General features: G+C 37.4%; 1 protein-coding gene across 8 annotated transcripts in view; it reads right to left on the bottom strand.

Moving 5' to 3' along the window:
* The window catches only part of TASP1 (taspase 1), a 249,191-nt gene that overhangs the window by 22,844 nt on the left and 210,696 nt on the right, over positions 1-15,651 (bottom strand). For all 8 annotated transcript variants that reach the window (XM_074406223.1, XM_074406225.1, XM_074406224.1 and 5 more), the window contains one exon: positions 6,719-6,792. In XM_074406223.1, the coding sequence (XP_074262324.1) occupies positions 6,719-6,792 (74 nt within the window). Of the gene's footprint in view, positions 1-6,718; positions 6,793-15,651 lie in introns of those variants that run through there.

Raw genomic sequence — 15,651 nt, 5'->3', positions numbered from 1 at the left:
AATTTCCCTTAAGCAAGGTTTGGGACCTGAGCCCAGCTGCAACTCCAGAGAATTCTCCATTCTTAGAGTCCAGGCACCAGCATTCTAACCATGGGAGACTTTCTCTTTGTTTATAGGCAAGCCATCAGCTTTCCATGTTGCTAAGGTGTTCATTTTGCTCTTTGTAACCTCCCCCAGATTTCTGTGCCATGGAATATTTCTTCACTCTCCTACCCTGGCATTAGGCTTCTGTACGACACTGCCTTGCCCTTGATGAAGGGCCTATACAGGTTGGGAGCAGGAGAGGTTTTTTTAAAAAAAATCTACTTTGCGGCCGGGCTCGGTGGCTCAAGCCTGTAATCCCAGCACTTTGGGAGGCCGAGGCGGGTGGATCACGAGGTCAAGATATCGAGACCATCCTGGTCAACATGGTGAAACCCCGTCTCTACTAAAAATACAAAAAAATTAGCTGGGCATGGTGGCATGTGCCTGTAATCCTAGCTACTCAGGAGGCTGAGGCAGGAGAATTGCCTGAGCCCAGGAGGCGGAGGTTGCGGTGAGCCGAGATCGCGCCATTGCACTCCAGCCTGGGTAACAAGAGCGAAACTCCATCTCAAAAAAAAAAGAAAAAAATCTACTTTGCTTTAACCCAGCCTTCTGTTGCAACTGTGTTGCACTTGATAAAGGATCACTAAGCTTCCAAGTTGTCTTGCAGCCTTATGCTATGCCTCTAGTATTTCTTTGGCCACTGCCATGTATTTGGTGAAAATCTTATGCACCTTAATGAATCACTCACAATTCTTTGCTCTGCTTCAAGCTTTTGGTGCACTGCCACTTGGTGAAGGCCTCATAGAGAAAAACTGGTGGTGGGTGTAAGTTCTCTGTGACTGGAGCGTCTCAGGATTTTAATCTGTCACACCAGCTCACACATGGCCATAAACAGTTCATTAAATATTTGGCTGGTTTCTCTTCATATCCCTCTATGTTGAGTTTGACCACTCGGGCTGCTGCTCTGCCAGGGAATAAAGCAATCAATCAGAGTTTTTTGTCTCCTAGGAAGGGCTTGTCTCTTTCTGGAAATAGTTTACTTAGGTTTTCCTCTACGTATTAAGTTCTCTGGATATTTTTTAAAAATTTATGATTCTATAGTTTATGCAGCTTATTAACATGGTTGGGAGTAGAAGCAACAGTCTCTTGCAAATCTCTTCATTCTATTTAGAAGCGGAAGTTTCTTTTCACTTCTTTTGATAGCTCCCTCTTGTGCACGTCATGTTTTATATTTAAGTCTTCTTTCCATAGCTTTGTGTGAGGTAAGTTGTAAGCCTAGCAAAAAGCACTTGAAATTTCATCTCTGCTATCCTTTATAAATATACATTCGTTTTTAAAAAGCCCTGGAAACCATCTTTGTGAAGATAAAACATGTTGGAACATAGTAGATACTACAACAGTGGTTTTGCGAAAATCCTACTGAAAATTGAATGACAACATATTTGTTCATGTAATCTGGAATGCTGAATTGGAATTCTGTAGATTGGAAGCAACATCAAGGACTTAATGGGGTCTAGTCATCTCTCTTCAGACAGATAATGTTTTGCTTCCTCATTCTTATCATATCTTATCACAGGAAGGGCTTAAGGCAAAGTAAGGATTTCTTATTCTCATATTACAGATGAGGCCTCTGGGATCCAGAGGCAGAGTGATCAAACCACAGATCACGGTGTGCATGGAGTGGGAGGGCAATTCAGGCTCCAACTTCCTGGCGTTGCACCTATCCCAATACTTATTTATTTTAACTGCAAGGCCCAAAGAACTAGTCAGATATGCCAAGAATAGAAATCCTGGCATGACCTCATAAGGTTTGGAAGACTTCACAGTATTAAAATAGAAAAACGTTAAAAACAAAATGTAAATATCATTGCGTTACCATCCAGTGCCCTGTGCTTTCCCAAGGTTAGGGAAATATGGTATGGGCAACATCTCTCCTGTGTCACTACCATGTGTCAGAGTATGACACAGGGTTTGTCACACAAGGCAGAGAAACATCACAAATATTTGTTGAGTAAATTTTTTTTTTTGAGAAAAGCTGAGTAATATAACAAAAAACATCCTAAGAGGACAGCACCTTGATCATGAAAAAGCTTAATCTCTCTTTGATACCACTGGAAAACAAGAAACTATTATAGAAATGTTTTTGCAAAATATTTCTAAGAGATGTGTTATTATCTGAATATTTGGTCATTCAAGTCAAAGTATTGCCTTTCTATGAGAAAAAGGCAATACTTTGGGGGAATGTAATCACTCAACCAATGCAGACTCAGTTACAAACCAAGGATATTTTTTGAACTGTATAATTTCAAGTACAAGGCCCAAAGAACTAATCAAATGTGCCACAATACCCAAGAGTGACATTAAAAAAAATTTTAATTTGAAAATAATTTAAGAATTACGGAGTAGTTTTGGGAAGATCTATACATCCTTTAACAAGTTCACCTACTGTTAACATTTTGCTCCATTTGCTTTGCAATTTGCTATTGCTGTATCCATTCACCCACACAATACATTTTTCTGAAGTATTGAGAAAATATTGTCTATATTATGGCTCTTTACCACTAGATATGTCAGTGTATATTTCCTAAGAATAAAAATATTATACACCACAGTAATTCAGTAAGTTTAACAATGATATGACACTTTTTACCATCTATATTCCAATTTTGTAAACTGGCCTAATAATGCATTTATAGCATTTTTCCAATACAGAATCCAGTCCAGGACCAGTTAGTGCATTTAGTTGTCACAGCTCTTTAGTATTGTTTACTCTGGAACATTTCTGCAACCTCTGTGTTTTATGACATTGACATTATTGAAGAACATGGTTCTTTTTTTCTTTCTTTACAAAATGTTCCTCATTTTAAATTTGTCTGATGTTTCTTCACAGTTAGTTAGGTTCAGGTTATACATTTCCAGATGTCATACTACACAAGTGATACTGTATCCTCAAGTTATCATAGCCAGAGGCACATGTTGTCCATCTGCCCCTCATTGATGCTATTAATTTTGATCACATGGTCAAGGTGTTGCCTGGTTTTTCCATTATATAGTTATTATTTTTCCCTATAACTAATAAGAGGTCTGTGGAGGGACACTTAAAGACTATAAAATAGTCTGCTCCTCCTCAAGGAAATTTTTATAACAGTAGTTTCACCACAGTTATAAAAAGTGACCTCTATATAATAAAAGAAACCTAATTTCATGTATTATAGTTGAATAAGTTCCATGCCAGTTTTAACATCTGTTTCTATTACAGTAGTCCATGCACACTGGGTGTTTATTAAAAACTCTTCATTAACTGTCTGCTATCTGGGTAGGATATGGGCAATTTGTTTTTAAAATCCAGCTGGTACCAGTGCCCTAATTTTGGCTCCTTAAAAAGATACATTTAACGTATGCTATCAAAGCAGTTTATAAATTAAATTAAATTATATAATTGCAAGAACATTCTTTTAAAAAAAGAGACTTGTAAAAAAAACTTAGCTCTACTTATTCAAATTATATATACATCCTTGTTACAATGATATTGATTATTATCCAGTCTTTTCTAAGCAGTATGATTTTTGAGCTAAGCCTTAATTCAAGGCTTTATCTTGGATTAAACACAGCTACCTTATACATGCTCAAATGGCCAGGTGGCTTCAGTTTCTGAGTTTGGTAACACAGAGAAAGAGGACAATTTTTGAAAAGCAGGGCACATTTTTTTGAACTTTTAAAAATAGTTTTTAAATTTTAAATACTTTAAAATGCCTTCGTACTCATTTTGCTACCATGGCTCTCAACATTATGGAGGAACGTGCTTCACAAACCAGTCATGATACTGAACAGGTATGCCACTAGTGGTTCAACTATTCTTTTACAGAAGTCAGGACATCAGAGGGAGAGAAAGGTCTAAAACTTAACTAGAATACAAACTTTTCATAACCCCCTTTCTCTTTTGGGCTCAGCTTCTCATCTATAACTTTGTCTTACTTGCAATACAATAAAATTCTAGCCTTTATAACAAAAGAGATAATTTTTCTTTTTGATCAATAGAATTCGGCAGCCAAATCATTAGTGTTTTTGTTTTGGGGGTTGTCTTTTTTTTTTTTTTTTTTTCTTGAAAGTATTTGTAGTCACAGGCTCAAAGGAGAAAGAAAGGAAAAGGGATTAACTCTCCTCAAGGAAGGTCAAAAACATAATTTACAAGAGAGGCAAGAGGACCACCTGCATCTCCTTGCCAAATTGACTACCAACTGGAGAATTTACCAACAATAAGAAAACCATGTCTACCAGATGTCAAGCTATATAACTGGAGGCCAAATATCTTTGGGCTTATAGCAGGACTCTCCACTCTTTACTACCTACATTTTACATTAAATAATAAGGTGTCTTCCACGGGCCACCAGCAAGGATAACAAAAATATTTCCACACAAGGGACCTAATAACATAATCATACCCCACCAGACTGGCTTCAGTGCTGAAGTCCACCTCAGACATGTTCTTTTGTTAAAAAGCAATCTTAGTTCTGAATCAGTATGCAAGGGGACAGAGAAACTCAAATGACTGCAAGCTATTCCTACGCAAGGATTCTTGCAGTTTATCACGCTGTTTTATATTTGGGAACTCTTTTGTCACTGAGAAGAAATAAATCTGAAAATATGAATAACCATTTTCCCACTTATTAAAACTGTGCTGTTCAATATGGTAGCCATGAGCCACATGTGGCTATTTAAAATTAAGTAAAATTTTAAAATTCAGTTCCTCAATCAAACTAGCTACATTTAAGTGATCAATAACCACATGTGGCTAGTAGCTTTCCTGTTGGAAAACAGAAATATAAAATGTTTACATCACACAAAATTCTATTAGACAGTGCTGTTCTAAACCCTTAAATCACCTTTAAAATGAGCAATCATATTTCCATTCTACATAAATTATGAAACAATCTTTTATGCATTCTCTTAGGAAATAGGTCTGCTAACACAATATGAATACTGTACCAGGTGAAGGTGAAACAAAGGGATCTCGGTAATATTTTCACAATATAAGCCAATCCTTGTCTGATTAAATGCTCTTTACATTATTCACAGAAGTTCTGTGGAGCTACTAGCTGGCTGGATAACATACGGAGGACAGTCTGGATGGGTATTATATAGCAAATAAGCAATAAAGTGTTCTTTATTGTATTTATCCTTTATGATTCAATCTGTATCAGACGGTTCATATCAGAAGTCTTATTTTTGTAAGTCGAAATGTACAAAATAAATCATTTCCTTTAAAAACAAGGCTGCCCAACTTCACAGCTTTACAATTGCGGTACTTTAATGCCAAGGAAATATCACAGGCCACAGTTCTTCCTAAAAATTGTATGAACAAGAAGAACATGCCGGGCGCGGTGGCTCAAGCCTGTAATCCCAGCACTTTGGGAGGCCGAGGCGGGTGGATCATGAGGTCAAGAGATCGAGACCATCCTGGTCAACATGGTGAAACCCCGTCTTTACTAAAAATAAAAAAATTAGCTGGGCATGGTGGCGCGTGCCTGTAATCCCAGCTACTCAGGAGGCTGAGGCAGGAGAATTGCCTGAACCCAGGAGGCGGAGGTTGTGGTGAGCCGAGATCGCGCCATTGCACTCCAGCCTGGGTGAAAAGAGCGAAACTCCATCTCAAAAACAAAACAAAACAAAACAAAAAAACATTTAGCCGGGCGCGGTGGCTCAAGCCTGTAATCCCAGCACTTTGGGAGGCCGAGGCGGGTGGATCACGAGGTCGAGAGATCGAGACCATCCTGGTCAACATGGTGAAACCCCGTCTCTACTAAAAACACAAAAACTTAGCTGGGCATGGTGGCTCGTGCCTGTAATCCCAGCTACTCAGGAGGCTGAGGCAGGAGAATTGCCTGAACCCAGGAGGCGGAGGTTGCGGTGAGCCGAGATCGCGCCATTGCACTCCAGCCTGGGTAACAAGAGCGAAACTCCGTCTCAAAAAAAAAAAAAAAAAAAAAAAGAAGAACATGAGGTCAATATAAAATAAAATCCATAAATCACCTTGCTTACTCCCAGGCTCAACCATCAAGAACCCAGGGAGGCCAAGCAACTCCGGAGATGGTATGTGGATGCCTATGTAATTATTGTAACTCACTGAGGGCCGTGTGCCACATGCATGTGGCATGTAGACAAAGACCATTGCTTCTGCCCATGAAGACATGATGTCAGGGCATGACAGAACACACTGAAATATGAGACAGGTCATACTTGCAAGCATGTCAGCCACTGTGCCATCAAACATGCAGGATGCTTCCTAGAGTCAAAGCTTGCTTTGACTCAGGTTCCTTTATTCTAACACTCCTTGCAGAATCATCCACCTATGTCAGCTTATCAGCTTCACTCCCATTTTCTCTTCCCAAATCCCAGTCTCCTCTTTTCAACTTAATTGCAATGGGCAAAAAGGAAAAAGATGGGAGCTGTAGGGGAAGGTAGGCAGGCTTTTCCTAATGCTCCCTTGCTCTGTCACCAAAAGCAAAATAAATATACTGGTTTTCTCTGGGGCTGTTAGCATTGTTAACTGTTGTTATTCAGATTCTTATAAAGATCATAGAGCTACTTCCCAAGAAAAGTTAACAAAATTCATCCATATCAACTTAGCTAGTTAGAGGTTTATGCGATGGCTAGAAGGTTCTCAGGTTATGACCAGTTCTTTCCCGCTTACCTTGGCTTTCCCATCCTGGGCTGACATATATCCAACACACATGCTCTCTGTTGTGTGGCTCCACAGAAATTCCACTGCCGTAAAAGAGAACACAAATAGGCACATTCAGATCACAGATGGAAAATAAATCTTTGCTTTTTAATAGAACAGTTAAAGATAGCTTTATATGTAACATACTCAGTTCCCCACTTTCCATTTGCTCCTTCATAAATGTCAAGATGATTTATCACTCAAAACTATGTAATGCCATTTACTGTGAAATGAAAAATGTATTTCTTTCCTGTCAAAACTTATGATTATTACATGTAAAATAAATGCTCTTCTGTTTCAATCTGTAACATTAAATGCACACACACACTCATACACACTGTATACAATGATTTAGTAAATGTAATATTCCATACTGTGGCTTTTCTTTAAACTGCATGCACGCACACACACAAATGACACACACACTCCAGATCTTAATTTCCTTTTTGTTTTTTTTGAGATGGAGTTTCACTCTTGTTGTCCAGGCTGAAGTTCAATGGCATGTCTCAGCTCACTGCAGCCTCTGCCTCCTTGGTACAAGCAATTCTCCTGCCTCAGCCTTCCAAGTAGCTGGGATTACAGGCATGTGCCACCATGCCCAGCTAACTTTGTATTTTTAGTAGAGATGGGGTTTCACCATGTTGGCCAGGCTGGTCTCGAACTCCTGACCTCAGGTGATCTACCCACCTCAGCTTCTCAAAGTGCTGAGATTACAGGCGTGAGCCACCACACCCAGCCCTTAATTTCTAAATGCCATTCTCTACAAAAAAGAACCAGGAGTTCTTGGAGAAATGTCCATTCCAGACCTGGCACAGAGAAAATATAAAATGAATCTGGTACATCTTGTGCCAGAAAAGAAAGAAAGTGCTCAAAGAGGCTGGGCATGGTGGCTCACGTCTGTAATCCCAGCATTTTGGGAGGCCAAGGCGGGTGGATCACGAGGGCAGGAGATCGAGACCATCCTGGCAACACGGTGAAACCCCATCTCCACTAAAAATACAAAAAATTAGCCAGGTGTGGTGGCAAGCGCCTGTAGTCCCAGCTACTCAGGAGGCTGAGGCAGGGGAACTGCTTGAACCCAGGAGGTGGAGGTTGTTGCAGTGAGCCAAGATCATACCACTGCACTCCAGCCTGGGCAACAAGAGCGAGACTCTGTCTCCAAAAAAAAAAAAAAAAAAAAAAAAAAAAAAAAAAAAAAATGCTCAAAGAATAAAGGAGACTTATCAAAAAGACCTAGGGGTCAATCTGAAAGGCTCTCACTAGCAAAATCTGTGCCTATCAAAATAAATAATGAGCATAATGAATTATAACCACTGAACAAAGTAAGAACCAATGAACACATACTGATCCAAACAAATAAGTAAGGAGAAGACAACGCTCATCCTTCAGCAGAATGCCAACTAATAAGTATAGAAAAATAACAGAAAATCATGGTTGCTAAAACTAGTAGGTGGAAATTTGAAGAGGAACAGGCTATTTACATAGCTTCAAAGTATCTCTCCAAAAAATTCTTGTAACTGGAAAAACTGTTAGTTCACTTTGGAAGCACTTGATAGACTCCAACTTAACTCATTGAACAAAGCTACCACCACCAGTGAAGGCACAAATCAGCACCACATGTCTTCTGATAAAATACCTTGAGACACAAAACTTCTGTGGTATTTGGTCTTCCTGACAAAAACGCATAACCAGAATTGAATGAGAAAACATCAAACAGACTTGAAATAGCAACACTCTACTAAATAACTGGTTTGAACTCTTCAAAAACGCCAAAGTCAGAAAACACAAAGTTGGGAAACTTCCTGTTTAAAGGAGACATGACAACTGAACACAACATGTCACCCTGGATTGCACTCTGGACTCGGTGGTGAGAGGAGATGTCATGAGGGACATTATGGAGATAATTGATAAAGTTGGAAAAAGGACTGTGGGTTAGATAGTGGTGTCATATCAATATTAAAAGCCATGACTTTGATAACTGCACTGTGATTATTTAGTAGAATGGCCTTGTTCTCAAGGAATACTCACCAAAGTATTAGGAATACAGGGGCCTAATGTCTCCACCTCACTCTCAAATAGTTCAGGGAAAAAAATGCATTTGTGTGTGTGTGTGAGTGTGTGTATGTGTGCGTGTGTGTGTAGAGGGAGGAGGGAGTGAGGATGGGAAAACAAATAGAAGAAAATGAAAACACTGGTTGAATCTTGGAAAAGGAATCATGAATGTCCCTTGTACTATTCTTGGAACTTTTCTGTATGTGTAAAATTATATCTAAATAAAAAGTTGCAAAAAGAAAACCGCAAACATCCAGGGATGCACACAAAGCTCTGTCACATTCAAGTACATATCTTCAAAATTCTGAGTTTTTTAAGGCATCCTTAAAGTTGTAATGTACTCCAATAAAAATTTCAAAAGTCCCTGATAATGAAACTGCATTGCTCAACACTAAACCCTGTCCCCCCAGGCCATCCGTAAGCTAGTTAAACCTGGAGACAAGTGTTTGAGTTGAGACCCAACTGTGTGATCCATGATCCTAGCCTCTGAAGGCTTTGCCAGACATATGGGGAAGAAAGAGGCAATAAGGGGCAAAATTGAGTTCCTCAGATAAATGGCTCATTCTCTCATCACTAATTAATTATCAAACCTGCCAACCTGCTCAACAGATGCTCCACTGAGGAGTACAGGGAAACAGTGTCACGCAATGAAGCAAATTCTCTTCACCAGATGTTTTTTCTTCCACACACATCTGCTTTGAACTTCAAAAATCTTGACATCCAGAGCAAGGTCTGGGATATTCTAACTTGCCTAATAGAGCAAAAGCACTCAAGTCTTACTGAAGTTCCCTAGAGTAGTGACAATAAATTGTATTCAAATACAAAGTTAAGGCATTTCTAAAATTGTACCTCTGCCTCATGTCCCAAATATTAAGGGGACAACTGCTCAGGAATTAGCCAAAAAAAAAATAGATAAAAATGTAGCCAATATGACCATGAGAGCAAAGGGTAAAGACATTACCCTTTTATTTATTAACGATCATTTTAATGATTTTTAAATGTATTATTCTTCCTATAAATGTAGTCTGCTTTTGAAAAATTAAATAAACATAAAAATTTAGACTTACAAAAGATGATAAATTAGGGTACATTGATTAACTTCATTAAATAATTATTTTTATATGAAAAGTTTTCAATAAAATTTCTAAATATAGTGCTTAGGAATTTTTAAAGCATATCTCAGTGTCTAAAAACTCATTCTTCACTGTTTATCACAAACATTTATCCCATCCACCAGTAAAAGGCAAAGTACTGTACTGCCACATATTTTAATAATGACAACTCAAATCAGTACATAGTTATGAGTTGTTAATTCACGCTAGCTTGAAAATCTCTGAAGAAACTGTCTAGGATTTAAATTATAAAACACTTTTGAAGATAAATTATTTTATTACTTGTAGTATATGCATAATGCAAGTTAATTTAAAAAATTATTTCTTAGTAGAAGACCTCAAGGAAGTAAGACAGGGAGGGGCTAACATTGAGGATTTCTCATGTGCCAGGCATTGTCTTTCATAGCAGAACTCAGCAAAGCATAGATGGGGAACCTGAGGATCAGAGAAGGGAAGGAGTATGGCTTCAGTTATTTTACTAGGTGCACAGATTGGACTTCAAGCCGGACTCTGGGATCACAAAGCCTGTGGAAATTCCTTGTTCTATTGCTCTGAAATCTACTCAGTATAGATAAGGATTTATACTTATTACATATTAAGAAGACTAAATTCCTTAGAAACACCAAAAGAGACAAAACATCTAACACCAAACACAACTCTTACAACACTTTAAATCTCTCTTAAGGAAAGCTTTTGAACCATAACAAAACCCAGAGACCATAAAAGATGTCTAAGATCAATATATTTAACTAGTTTAAAAATATTTATAGTTTTTTTTTTTTTAGAAAGAGTCTAACTCTGTCACCTAGGTTGGTATGCAGTGGCATAATCTCAGCTCACTACAATCTCCACTTCCTAGGTTCATGTGATTCTCGATTCTTGTGCCTGGGTAGTTTATGTATTTTTAGAAGAGATGGGGTTTCACCATGTCAGCCAGGCTGGTTTTGAACTCTTGACCACAGGTGATCCGCCCACCTTGGCCTTTCAAATTGCTGGGATTACAGACATGATCCACCTCACCTGGCATGTTTACAGTGTTTGTTTTTGCCATGTGGAGAAAAATGGAAGTCAAGAGATGAATGACAAATTTGGGGAAATATTTGCAATTCATCACATAAACAAAGGACTAATTTTCTTAATATATAAAGATCCGATATAAATCAATAACAAATACCCAAAGAAAACGCAGAAAGGATATGAGCAAAAGGGAATATAAATGGCTGTAAAATATATGAAAAGATAATCTACATTATACTAAAATAAATGCAAATTAAAATCACAAGATACCATTATCAGGTTTCAGACTATTATCAGACTATCAGGTTTCAGATATCAAAAAGTTTGAAACAACATTTGTGTTAGCTGGGAGAGGAGAAAAAAGCAGATTCATATAACAATGGTGGGAGTATGGTTATCTGGAAGAGCATTCTCTGAATCTGTGGTAATTATGTTCTGTAATGTTGATGAACACTGAATTAGCAAATAATGAGCCATTACTGGTAGGGAAAATACAAGGCTGGGTTCCTGCACATCTCTGGTCAAAACATTTTAATAATGTATCAACAAATAACCTTATTTTATATGTGTTTCTGTTTAATCTTTTAAAAATATTTATTTACTTATTCATATACAATTCATTATATGCAGTATTTCTTTATAAATAAAACACTAGCCAAGAAGGGTTTAACGTTTTCCTGATGCTAGGTAACATGCCTATAAATTTCTTTGGCTTTCAAGTTTCACAACAATGCTGTCCTCTATGCTTTTTGTAACTGGTCATCATTCCATGAATCCATTAAGTTAGCTGCTTTTCCATCACTGCATATAGAGATGTTAATTTAGCACCTTCTGGAGCAGCCTCACATACAGATCAGTGAGTTTTCTCTTCTTTTATCTGAGTATATCGTATATTAATTTCACATGAATTCACCATTAACAGCACTACAATTGCTGCCTAAATGAAGCTTATCCAAAATGCACATTTTTCCCCACAAAACACTACCATTCTTGCACTTTGGAACACCAGAGAGCACTTCAGCACTATGATGCAGTTTTAAATGGCAAAATCATCATTCAAAAGTGCAAAAATGTGGAAAATATGGCACAAAATAGACCACAAAATGGATACACTTGTAGTATGACAGTTGAAACAGGAAGGCAGAGCATCACCTCGTTCACCTCAGCTGGGAATGTGCACATCAGGTGACTCAAAATGTTCACCACTTCATGCATGTCCACAAGTGACTATGAGAGTGCTGAAATGCTGATTTGGGGGTTACAAATAAATGTTAGCAAGTAGGCAAATTAACAAATACAGAATCCAGAAATAATGAGGATTGACTGTATTTATCAAAATTACACACCCTTTGACCTAGCAATTCTATTTCTAGATATTTATTCCACAGATATGCCCTTATATGTATAAAATACCATATTTATAAGAATCTTCATCAAAGTTACTTTAATTAGCAAGAAATTAGAAACCAATTAATCGCCTATTGGGCATGTACTATGGTACTCTATACAATGAAATACTACATAACAATTAAAAACAAATCAGGAAGCTCTACATGAATGCTTTGGAACAACTAAACTGTTTTTCAAACTTTTTGACAACAAACCACAGTAAAATCCAAACCAAATCAAAACAAACAACAACAATAAAACCTCCACACATTGTCATTTAGTACACACATCTATTTATAACTAAAATTTTACAAAATAATATTTGCTCTTCTACTTGCAATGTGTTGATCTCTTCTACTGGGTTCTTTATAGTCTACTTATAACATTTTAAAAATTCTACTTGTGATCCACTATATTGATTTAGAACTCATTAATGTGACACACTGCAGTTTGTAAAAACACTGATCTAAAAGATAGTTGGCTAAAAAGTAAGGTGAGGTAGAGAATAATGTATAAAGATGGTGCTGCCATTTTTGTGAAATAAAAGAGGATCATGTATGAACATGCTTGTACGTACATAGGGACTCTCTGGAAGAACATCTTAGGAACTGGCAGCAATGGTTGCTCTTAGAGAGGGAACTAGTTGAGCAAGGAACCTGAATGAACGGCAACCTATTTTTCACCACCTCTGAAACTTCTGAATTTGATCCTGTTTTCATATATTTCCTATTTTTTTAATGCCTCCAAAATCAATTACCCTGTTAATCTACAATATCTATGAAGATAATTTCTTCCCTGTTTAGGTTAAGATATTCATATCTTACCATATATTTTTAATTGTCCTTCATTAGAATGTATTATCATGATGTGAAACTAGTCTAAAGCTTCCAATTTATTTCTTCTTCTCATGCTTATCTAAAACAAGCACATCTTAGGATAAAGCATGAAGAAGCTCCTACTTCCATTTACACTGAACACATACACGTAAGGCAAAATCTGCTATGTTCAAAGAGCAATCAAAACAAACAGAGCCAAACAAACACACACTGTATCTGAACACTTCCCCAAGCTGCTTTTCCATCAGAAATTTAAAAATTTCAAAATCACAAAAAAACAAAAATTTCAAAATCATAAGTTTTTAAAAATGAGACATTTGTGAGTGAGGTTTATCTCACAAAGAAAGCTTTTAAAATGTTTTAATATTAGTTAGTCCTAATTTATAATTAAAACTAAGCAAAGGGTAGTACAAAGTTTGCTCAAATACGGTTACATAGAAAAATTTTAAATTAAAAGAGTAGCATTTACCATCAGCGATATCTAGAAATCTATCACGTGTCTCCTGATTTTTGAGTACTTAATCTGAAATTCTTCCATATACTAAAAATTGAAGTTTATGGTAACAGTATGAAAAGATAATTCTAAAATACAGCAAACCTGGGAAATGCTACCTCATAGCATTGGAATTTTTCCAGGTGTAACTATTACATGTAGGAGACCATGAACTCAGGTAATATGCAGGGTAAATGAGTGGCCTGAAGTAACATATCGAAGCCTGTGACAGCACTGACTATAACAAACTCGGTGTGGTCAAGCTCAAGCTTATTTCCATCTAGAGAAGCTTCTAGTTTTTGAGCAATGACCATTTTCCTTTGGTAGTGACTAGTAACTGTTTATAACCTCAACTACTGATTGAAAAATACTATGTTCTTTAAAAGGCCAAAGCACAGAGATTTGTGGGACTACTAGAGATACCCAGACCATGAAAAGATTCTCATCAGAAAACATTAATGACACACTAAAATAAGTTCTGAGGAGGTTTAACATGTGAAACATGGACACAGAGATTTGGCAGAATTCTTCTCCATCAAGTGCCTTCTTCACACATCATGACATACAAATGCAATGTGAAAAAAGGTACACACTACTGATCCTGTTCCAACATCAGAGAATGGATTGGATAGGGATGCGCTGCATTGTGTGCTTCAAAAATGATGGATTATAAGGACCTTCAGGATGTATTTGTACTTAGAGACTAGCCTTTCCAGAAAGTTGTATTTTAGAATTTGGAACAATTAAATTTATATGCCCAACAGCGGTTCTACTTCGGTCTTGGTGGAGCTCTGCTATATAAAGCCTCCCTTAATACCGAATGCATGGTTTTGCCTCCTAGTAGCATTTAAATCACCAGCTTTATGGGTTAAAAGAGTTACAAGCTACCTTTCTCATGATGCTGTCCCTAGGATACTTTACTTTCAAAATCATCCACATATCATCCTTTTCAAATTAAGTCAGACAAAACAGTTTCCTTACCAGGTTGCAAGTAAGTTTTTTCTATCGAAATGAATTCATTTTTCTGACCAGAAAGAAGTCATCAGCCACTTTCCTCCTCTTTAAAAACATATATACACATATTGTCCTCCAACTGGTGTTAACAACGCCTAGCTGCACTGGCCCCTACACCCACTTAAAACGTCTCTGCTTGGCTTCACATCCCAGACTTGCTTGCAAGGAAAACAGAACTCTAAAATCAGAACTGTCTTGGGTTGGGCAGTTGCCAAGTGAGCTGCCACTCCTGAGCCTTGGGTCAAATGGCATGTCCTAGGACATTCTGCACTGAGTTACTCCTTACTGAGTCCAGAGAAGTAACTGGACTTCTTACTGAGTCCAGAGAAATTCATTTTTTAAATGGGAAGAATGAGGAACTGTAAATAGAACCACCTCCTCTTATCGCTGTAGATTTTTCCCCCTGATTGTCAGAGTCTTTATAACCAGTAGGGAGTTTATTTTTAGGGGAAAAAAAAAAAAAAAAAAAAAAGATGCTGGACTGTCCTGACATGGAATCCTTAAGACTCATATTACACATGTCCCATTACAGCCGTGAAGAAACTCTGACTTGGTGTGCTTCCCTGAAAAACTTTCACCACTTAACTGTCTTTGGAGCAATGGGGATCGAGTTCTATAGAATCCTGGTTATACTAAGCCAAGAAAATAATCATTCCCTCTTTCCAAGGCTTGTTTAAATTTGTTCAAGACTAACTAATGAAGGATGCTGACTGAAAGGAGGATGAGGGTCAAAGAGTAACATAAGCCCTGGAGAACAGTTCAATTATCTTTCTGTTTTATACTTTTATTGTACTAAAAACTGCCAGAAACAAAGGGACACTTGATTGGGACTTGGAAGTTCTCTGGTGAACAGAAAACTGTTCAGTAAAACAAGTTTTACTGAAACATGATTTTATTTATTCAACAAATACTTTTTAAGGATTTATTTCATGGTAAACTCTATTACTCTTTGAGCAGATGAAACTGACTATAAAATTTCCTGAGTGTAAT

Source organism: Saimiri boliviensis, chromosome 9, assembly GCF_048565385.1.
Source record: "Saimiri boliviensis isolate mSaiBol1 chromosome 9, mSaiBol1.pri, whole genome shotgun sequence".
Classification (NCBI taxonomy): domain Eukaryota; kingdom Metazoa; phylum Chordata; class Mammalia; order Primates; family Cebidae; genus Saimiri; species Saimiri boliviensis.
This window is presented reverse-complemented; position numbering and strand designations above follow the sequence as displayed.